The sequence below is a fragment of the Alexandromys fortis genome, unplaced genomic scaffold, assembly GCF_014885135.2.
Source record: "Alexandromys fortis isolate MF-2015 unplaced genomic scaffold, M_Fortis_MF-2015_v1.1 scaffold_216, whole genome shotgun sequence".
Taxonomy (NCBI): domain Eukaryota; kingdom Metazoa; phylum Chordata; class Mammalia; order Rodentia; family Cricetidae; genus Alexandromys; species Alexandromys fortis.
This window is the reverse complement of record NW_026068089.1, coordinates 769525-779222: the sequence shown is the minus strand read 5'-3', so window position 1 is coordinate 779222 and position 9698 is coordinate 769525. Positions and strand designations below refer to the sequence as shown.

The 9698-nt window shown below is 37.0% G+C and overlaps 1 protein-coding gene across 3 annotated transcripts in view; it reads right to left on the bottom strand.

Moving 5' to 3' along the window:
- Positions 1 to 9698, bottom strand: part of Larp4 (La ribonucleoprotein 4) — a 70863-nt gene that overhangs the window by 22599 nt on the left and 38566 nt on the right. For all 3 annotated transcript variants that reach the window (XM_050122415.1, XM_050122416.1, XM_050122417.1), the window contains exons 5-8: positions 6565 to 6701; positions 5668 to 5771; positions 3251 to 3361; positions 1705 to 1758 (exon numbers count right to left, since the gene is read on the bottom strand). In XM_050122415.1, the coding sequence (XP_049978372.1) occupies positions 1705 to 1758; positions 3251 to 3361; positions 5668 to 5771; positions 6565 to 6701 (406 nt within the window). The remainder of the gene's footprint in view (positions 1 to 1704; positions 1759 to 3250; positions 3362 to 5667; positions 5772 to 6564; positions 6702 to 9698) is intronic.

Sequence of the window (9698 nt, the reverse complement as noted above, 5' to 3'; positions counted from 1 at the left end):
ACCGAGAAATCCTGCCTCAAAAAGCAAAAACAAAAGAAAAAGACAAAAACAAATGAGCATGTATTGTTTTCACAGAAGACCTGAGTTCAATTTCCAGCACCCATATTAGGCAGCTTAAACTGCTTATGCCAGCTACAGAGGATGCCCCTAATCCCAGGCATATGCACATATATATAGACATACACATATAGACAAATAAATAATTAAAATGTTAAAAAATGCAATTAAGTAAGTCTACAATATATACCAAATTAATGAAGTTTTATCAAAGATCAAAATATACATAAGAAATCTTTAAGTCGGGCTGGAGAGATGGCTCAGTGGTTAAGAGCATTGCCTGCTCTTCCAAAGGTCCTGAGTTCAATTCCCAGCAACCACATGGTGGCTCACAACCATCTGTAAAGAGGTCTGGCGCCCTCTTCTGGCCTTCAGGCATACAGACAGAATGCAGTATACATAATAAACAAACAAACAAATAAATATTTAAAAAAATCTTTAAGTCATTGGGAGACACAAAACAGTATCTCTGTAACCTCAAAGGAAAACAGTGATTAAAAAAGAGACAAAGGAAGCTGGAATAATTAGCAAAAGAAACTCATTTGTAATATGGAAACTCGTATTATCAGACTCCACACAGGTCACCAGATTTAAACGTCAGTTTTTATAAGTAGTGTCTTGTAGTATTTGTGCAATATGGTATTGGTGCAAGTTACACAGTGTCCTTACATGTTAACTCTATTCTTGCACCAATCGTTTTCCTAACTAGTCAGTCACATGTCACTAGTCTAGCTACTGCCATTTTCTTCAGTAGTCAAAGTGGAGAAAACAAGAGGACCTATCTCAATCAGGTGTTCTTTCAAATGTACAAGTCTTGCCTTGAACTCTCACTACGTAGCTCAAGTTAGCCTGAAACAACCAATTTTCTTGCCTCATTTTTTTTGAAAAGATGAGTTAATATGTGTACAGTGCTTAACTGAAACAAATGGTGGCGCACGCCTTTAATCCCAGCACTCGGGAGGCAGAGGCAGGCGGATCTCTGTGAGTTCGAGACCAGCCTGGTCTACAAGAGCTAGTTCCAGGACAGGGTCCAAAACCACAGAGAAACCCTGTCTCGAAAAACCAAAAAAAAAAAAAAAAAAAAAAAAAAAGAAAAGAAAAGAAAAAAGAAAAAGAAAACAAGGAGTTAGTACATCAGTGGTTATGAGGCTACACCAACTGTCAAGTGTAGACAATAAATAGCAATGATGGAAAGAAGTATGAAGACAAATTTCATAGAATTTAAGAATAGAGTTAACATGTAAGGACACTGTATAAATTTATTATTAATGACAATTCCCTCTTAAATGGATATAATTGTGATAACACAGTTAACTGACATAGGGCTGGAAGAATTGCAAATGGTTTTCATCATTAAGAAATTATACTTATTCATTTTGAGATCTAGAATTATAGAATGTAAACTAGTATAAAAACTTTGTGATTCTCTGTAAAAAAAATTCTATAGTCAGTATTTTCATGTTTTCTGTCAATTTTCTGAAGAACACAATCAGAAATGTCTTTAAAATTATTATAGCTTTTTATAAAACGTCTTTCATGAATTTTTAATTCTTTTAAAAGAAACACAAACAAAAAACTATCAATCATTTTCTACCCAAAACCCCTTATTTCACACTAGTATCTAATGCATTTACAAATGTTTCTTACCATGATTGGCTTGCCCTGAAATGTTTTAACTTCTTCTCTTAAATATTTAAAGGCCTGTTTAAACAAAAATGAACTTCTATTAACATTTACACATTTCATTAAAGCCATTTTCATTCTATTAAATCAGCTTACTATTAGCAGTTTTTAAACTAAACAAAAAGGTCTTGCTGTGTGGTGTTGTACACTTGAAATCCCAGTGCTCAGAAAGCTACAAAGGGCTTTGCTGTGAGCTACCCCAGCCTAGCACACAGCAAGGCAAAAACAACAAAACTTGAGAAGACTAAAATAGAAAACAACACATTCCTCGATAGGGCTTGTAGGCAATGCAGGAAGTTGGTAAGGAGCTGTGACAAAAGGCACAACACAAAGGACCTCTAATTGACTCCGGTGGGAATGGTGGCTCTGACACAGCACTGCCAAGAGCGAGGGGCCAGCCTGGCCAACCTTACAAGCTCATAGATAGTGAGCACCTATCTCAAAACAAATACAGACAAGACCAAAAAAACAGCAACAAACAAACAAACCACACACCACTACTACAACCATCAACAACAAAAACCCTAGACAACCCAATCTCAAAACAAAACAACAAAAAGAATTTGATTTCCACATCTTTAGGTTTAGTTCCAGCACCCTTCTCTTGCCTTCTTGGGCACCAGGCATACAAAGACCGACAACACATTTATACATATGAAAGAGGAAAAATGGGGAATAAGATCACTCTGACAGCTCACATCTGTTCCCAACTTTCAGGAGGACAAGAGGAAAGACTACTGCCACATAGCCTAGGCCACCATAAAACTACCACTGAATACAGCTGTAAATCTTCACATAGTGACGTTTAAAGTCTATGTTCATCTATTTTTCTTTCAAATAAAATTTTTTTTTTAAATTAAAACTGAAACCCGAAGCTGGACAATGCTGCTCCGCAGTCTTTAATCCCAGCACTGGGGATGCTTAAGCACATGGATCTGAGTTCAAGCCCAGCTTGGTCTACAGAGCGAGTTCCAGGATGACCAGGGCTACACAGTAAAAAACCCTGTCTTGAAAAACCAAACACGCAACAACAACAATCTGTTAAAATTATATGCAGATAATAAAAAACAAAGTAAATATCAATTTTAAAATGTATGACCAATCTTGGTAAAATTTTCTTTCTTCTTCTTTTGCCATGGTTTCACTTTGTAACAACCTAGGCTGGCCTTAAACAGCTTCAGTATCAAGTGCTTTGTTGACAGGCATGCACCATCACTACCATGTCTAATTTACATTTTCCTTTTATTAAAGTTTTGAGACACGATCTCATATAACCCAAGATGGCCCAAATAACACTTATATAGTCAACGTTGGTCCTCAACTCCTGACCTTGCCTGTCTCTCTCTGCCAAGTTCTACGACTATAGGAAGGAACTATCATATCTGGTCCTTTCCTTGTGGTACTAGGAACTGAACCTAGGACCTTATATACCCTAGACCTGTACTCTACCACTGGGCCCCAAACACATATTCTCCGCTGAGATTCTTATTGGAGGAAGTTCTCCTCTCACCTGTTGCGCATCCGTGTCTGACTGGAAAGTAATATACCAATTGCTGTTGTGTGCAAATTCACAGCTTATGACTTTTGGGCAGTTTTCATTTTTAAACAAAGCTTTCACTTCCTAAAAAAGAAAAATACAGTCAACTCTTGAAACGAAAACATGTGCGGTTATGGTGTAAAACTTGCACCTAACTTTATCTAATGAGCAACAAAACAGAAATACTTCAGTTCTAATGGCAAGCTAAAGTTTCCTTATTTAGCTCTCTCCCAAGTCATTTTCCTCCTCAACAGAGAGAAAAGTTTGTTTGTTTGTTTATCTCAGACAGGGTTTCTCTGTGTAACCCTGGGTGTCCTAGAACTAGCTCTGTAGACCAGACTGGTCTCGAACTCACAGATATATGCCTTTTTCTGCCTCCTGAGTGCTGGGGAAAAGTGTGTGTTATCACCACCCAGCAAGGAGAAAAGTTTTTAAGTTATGATCTTTACTAACATAATACCATTCATACATTCTTATCTAATTTAGATATTTTTTTTGTATCAGAATCAGGTATGAACTCTGTACAAACATCTTTCCTATAACTATCTAACTTACCAAAAAATAAATCCAGAAAAAAAACTGATTATAACAAAACTGAGATTGGTAAGGCAAGAGTTAATAGTTAAAAAGAAAGTTTAAAGTTTGGTGATAGGGGCTTGTTTGTAGTTAGAAGCCCAGCTCAGGGGTGGCTCTGAGTGCCTACCCTCTCCTTTTCGGCCTCTGGGCAGAGAATCCCCATTCCTCCTTCCAAGCCCTCCCTGAGCAGAATATGGAAGCAGAGGACTGTGTGGGGAGGGGGGGGATGAACAAGGGGGAACCCCTGGGGACAATGAGCATGGCAGGGAGGGAGGCAGGCGGCTTAAAAAATAAATAGATAGATAGATAGATAGATAGATAGATAGATAGATAGATAGATAGATAGATAAATAAATAAATAGCCGGTCAGTGGTAGTGCAGGCCTGTGAGTTCGAGGCCAGCCTGGTCTACAAGAGCTGGCTAGTTCCAGGACAGGCTCCAAAGCTACAGAGAAACCCTGTCTGGGGGTAGGGGGAATTGAAAAGAACTTACAAAGAGCGAGAAAACAAACATTTCCAGGAGTATCAGAGAGATCAAACAGTAATTTAATAATCAAATCAAGCCTATTCTGAAGCTATCTGCATCTGTTTTCATCATTCAGTCCATTTACTACTTGTAGGTTTAGGAAGGCAACATTTCAGATACGTAACGTGAATGACTGGGCAAAGATTTAACTATGAAGGCATCATATAAAATCATATAAATTGGGCCTACATTTTTTTTTAAATTCTAACAAATTACAGTAAAGTCAGTAACTATGCAATTCCTTCTTTAATTTATCCATATGCCACATGCAATTTATAACGAAGCCCTTAGCACAGCAGTTAAACATAAGCTCTGGAATTTCACGAAGTTTCAATCTAGTCTGCCATGTAATCTAACTCACTTTGAAAAAAATTTGAAATTTATGCCCTGGCAATGCTGAAGCATCCACGTGCAGCCCGTATATGGTGGCTGTGTTGAACTTGTCCATATTGAGTTTCATGGTCTAAGTTGATGAGGACGACTGACCAGGTCTCTTCTTCAAGAGAGCACCAGACCTCATTATAGATGGTTGTGAGCCACCATGTGGTTGCTGGGAATTGAACTCAGGACCTTTGGAAGAGCAGGCAGTGCTCTTAACCACTGAGCCACCTCCACAGCCTAATAATCTAACTCACTTACATTTGGGTAATTTTTAAAATCATCTTAAAGCTCAGTTACTTTGTCTATACAACACATAACTATGGCTTTGAATAATTGTAAAGTTAGAGCCAGGTGGTGGTAGCCTTTAATCCCAGCATTCAGGAGGCAGACTCAGGCGGAGGTCTTGGGAGCTCTCTCAGTTCAAGGCCTTCCTCTTCAACAAGAGTTCCAGTACAGACTCCTAAGCACTATAGAGAAACCCCGTCTTGAAAAATCAAAAGACGTAACGTTAGTCAGTGATTCCTGGCAGAATATATATGTGTGTATTTTTAGAAGGGTAGGATTCTGAAGTATGCTGTTTTATTCAAATATTATTTTATTCCCAAACCTGAACCACACTTGATCCATATGTCTGTGGCTTTCTTTTACATTTTGCCAACCAATTCTTCTTCAAAATTTATTGGATGAATCCTCCTAGTTAATTGTCAGTCATTCAAAATTAATATTACTGCAATACTTAGGTTTATTCTCCTAAGAACACAGACATATACATTCTTCCTCCTTTATTCTATTTTAATACTTTAATTTAACAAGTCTGATAAGAAGCTATTGATTTTTACTTTGCTTGCCTACTTCCTCTGATCTAAACAATTAAAAAACAGTTAGTCTTAGTAATTATCAATAATTACCTCTACTGGTGTAGTTTCAGGAATTTCTCTGAGAATTACAATGCAACGCTTATGACTGGGTCTCACCTTCTCCCCCTTCTCATCAACTTGTACCATAGGGGAAGCTGAAATTAAAAAAAAAAAAAACAAAAAAAAACACATCTTACTTAAAAGTGACAGGTAATGAAATTAATAATGTCATGAAAAATTATCAGTTCACTTTCTTACCAAATAAATTGTCAAATGCTAAGGTAAAATGCCAAAAATTACTGTCATGCTTAAAAAAAGAAAAAAGGGGGGGATTTGTATGCAAAGATGATTACCAAATGTTATTTGCTAATATAAGTATCTGGAGCACCAACACTGTAATTAAAAGTGCTGAAAAGAATCCTTCAGGGGAAAAAAAGCATTTATTATGACTTCCATGTATATCCTTTTCCTAGTGATGAGGAACCCCAACATTTTTGTTCTTATACAAAGGATAAGAATTGGGGATAAAAATTAAATAATAACTCCAGGAGTATTTGTCAAACTATACGGTAGGTCAAAACTTATTAGTAGGTTGTGAAATCATAATAAAACAAATGAGGCCATTCCTATACAACAACCTTTACCTGCTAATACTTGCTAGGTGTACAAGATTAAAAAGAACATACATACTAACACATACACACACTAAAGGCTACTTAAAACAATTCCCTGTATAACTATAAATAAAAATTGTTAACTTTGTAACTATAAAAGAGCTAGCGTGGCGGTGGTGGCACACGCCTTTAGTCCTAGCACTTGGGAGGCATAGGCTGGCTGATCTCCATGAGTTTGAGCCAGGACAGGTTCCAAAGCTGAGAAACACCATCTTGGGGAGAGGGTTAGAAAAGAGAAAAAAAAAAAAAAAAAGCTAAAAAGTCGTTTACATACATCTCAACACTTCAAGAATTAAATCTGGATCTGTGGTCAGTTTTTTTATTTCTTCCATGTTGGCAACTGTCCATATTGGGATGAACTGATCACTATCCATTTGAGATATCAAGTAAAGATCCTTTGATAAATTTTCTCTGAAAAAAAAAAAATAAACAGAAGCAAATATAGCATACATAGTTCTTAAAAAGCACCTAAAGCAAAAATGTACCATATTCATGTTTATCACTATGCCCGGAGAAATCAAAGTAGCACAAATTATGAGAAGTTCAACACTCAGCTCAACTTGAAATATACCAACAGAATCATACCAGTAACAACTTCAATAGGTTTTTAATCCCAATGCATATGGAAAAAATGGTAGTTTAACCATAAACTGAATCAGATATTTAAGTGTTTTTCATAAACATGCTTGACTACTGAACCTGAAAGGTATTTAAAATTAAAGATTTAAGATACTCTGCTCATAGCTGGCATTACAAGCTATGTAATGTGCATGTATGCTATCAAGACCAGTTTAAAATCTTGTCTTTTTGTTTGTATCAAACAGTTATTAAGGTTGAGTAAATAAGAATATCTGTATTGTGCACACCGTCAATCCCTTTTCCAGAAGTAGAGGCAGGTGGATCTCTGCGTTTGAGTCCAGCCTGGTATACAGAGCCAGGGCTACAGAGAGAAACCCTGTCTGGAAAAACCCCTAAACCCAATACAAACAAACAAACAAAAACAACAACAAAACACATGTACTCTAAATTCTCCTTTCTTTGATGCTGTTCTCATTTTTTAACCCATAGCAATCATCACCTAACTGTATATTGTGTTTGTTTTGTGTCTCCCAGGCAGATAATGGGTTTCATGAAAGATCTTCTTGATCCAATAAAGCTTTTAAAGCCTTATAGGCAGAGTTGGTCCAGGGGTTTAGAGAACTGAATGCTTTCCCATACGACCCAGGTTTGATTCCTACCACATACATAGCAGCTCACAGCCACCTGCTAACTTCAGTTTCAGGGGTCTGATGCCCTCTTCTGGGCTGACAGGCAATGCGTGTTTATGGTGTGTAGAAATATGGGCAGGCAAAATACCCATACACATTAAAATGAATTAAATCTTTTTTTAAAAAATATTTCCTATGGGCAAAGAGTAAACTCAAAGACCTTTAAGCTAAAATCCAGCTAAGATAGTTATCAAGGCAGTTAGTTATTTGTTGGGAGAAGAGTAATAGAAGATACCAGTAAGATTAAACTCATGCCAGGTGAATCAAGGATAGCCTGGTCTACAGAGCAAGTTCTAGAACAGGCTCCAAAGCTATAAAGAGAAACTCCATTTCAAAAAAACAATGAAAACTCACATTTCAACACAAAAAGACAAATTAACATTACTGTAATAAATGTAATAAAAAGTTATTATTTAATAACTTGAAAATCAGAAACCATACAAAAACATGGTTTTTGCACATCTAAAATGCTGTAGTTTGAGCAAACTGGAGTTGCAACAACCCCATTCTTATCAGTCAGTATTAAAGCGTTTAGCCAAAGAATCTTTAATTCTCAAAAGCAAATCAAATTGACAGTACATCAAAGACTTCCCACCTACAAGTAAACCTGGTATACTATTGGCAATGGAGCTGAGCTAAAAACAGTATTAGCCAGACTGGCTTGAAAGAGTGTCGGAGATCTAATATGATGTGGCAGATCACAAACAAATGCTCTTATTTCAGAAACTAAAGAAGCTGTATAAACTACAAAAATCTTTTCTGTTGTTTTTTGTTTTTGTTTTTTTGATACAGGGTTCTTTGTGTAGCCTTAGCTGTCCTAGAACTACGTAGATCGGGCTGGCCTCGAACTCAAAGAGATCCAAAGCTTAAAGGTGTGCACTATCTTATTTCTGGAAATATGAGAGAGAGCTATACAAGCTTTAAGGACAAAATTACTCCACCTGGAGGGATGGTTCAGCTGTTAAGGACTAGGCTCACAACTAAAAATATAAGAGTTCAGTTCCCAGTACCCATGGCTGTCCCTCCAGATACCCAAAAGAGACAAAATTACTCAGGTGTCAGGAATATTTCCTTCTAGGATATATTTGTGTATAATGGTTCAGAGTAACTTTACCACACAATGGAGAAATCAGAAAAGCAGATTTGAGCAGTTGTATATACATGTATTATGTATAATAGTCAATGACTGGCACTATTAATTAAAAACCACAGATATCTCTAACACCCAGTACATTTTTTAAACATTTCCTAGGATTGCAAGGAGGAAGATGGGAGACTATGAGCCAGATTGAAAGCATAGTATACAACCAACATTTATAAAAAGTACAATAAAGTAATCAATTAACTGGGCACTGGGCACACTCTTGTAATTCTAACATCAGGAGGTTGAATCAGGAGAATTACAAATTCAAGGCAAGTTGATACACTTGGGCTATGTATTTAAAAACCACCACCAGGAGCAGCAGCAGCAAGAAATGGATAGAGGGGCGGAAAGATGGCTTAGTGTTAAGAGCACTTTCTGCTTTTGTAGAAGACCCAGGTTCAGTTCCCCACACCCACATGGCAGCTCACAACTGTCTCTAACTCCAGTTTGAAGAGATCCAACGCCTTCTTCTTGCCTCTGAGGACCCTGCACTAAGTGATGCATATATACATATATAGGTAAACAGTCATAAACATAAAATTAAAAAGAGAATCAAGGGCTAAACACATTTTTAATAATCCCAGAACATGGAAGGCAGAGGCAGGTGGATCTATATGAGTTTGAAATCAGCCTGGTCTAAACAGTGAGTTCCTGGCCACAGCTAGAATTACACAATAAAATCTTGTTTAAAATTAAAAAACAAAAAGCGGGGGTGTGTATGTGGGGTAGGGCATGATAACACAAAATACGACAGAAGCAGTTCCAAAAATAATAAGCCAGTTTGTAAGAACCTTAAAATAATTATTAAAAGTATTTTATAAAAAAAAAAAAAAGGAAGGGCTGGAGAGATGGCTCAGTGGTTAAGAGCATTGCCTGCTCTTCCAAAGGTCCTGAGTTCAATTCCCAGCAACCACGTGGTGGCTCACAACCATCTGTAATGAGGTCTGGTGCCCTCTTCTGGCACACAGAAAGAATATTGTATGCATAATAAATAAA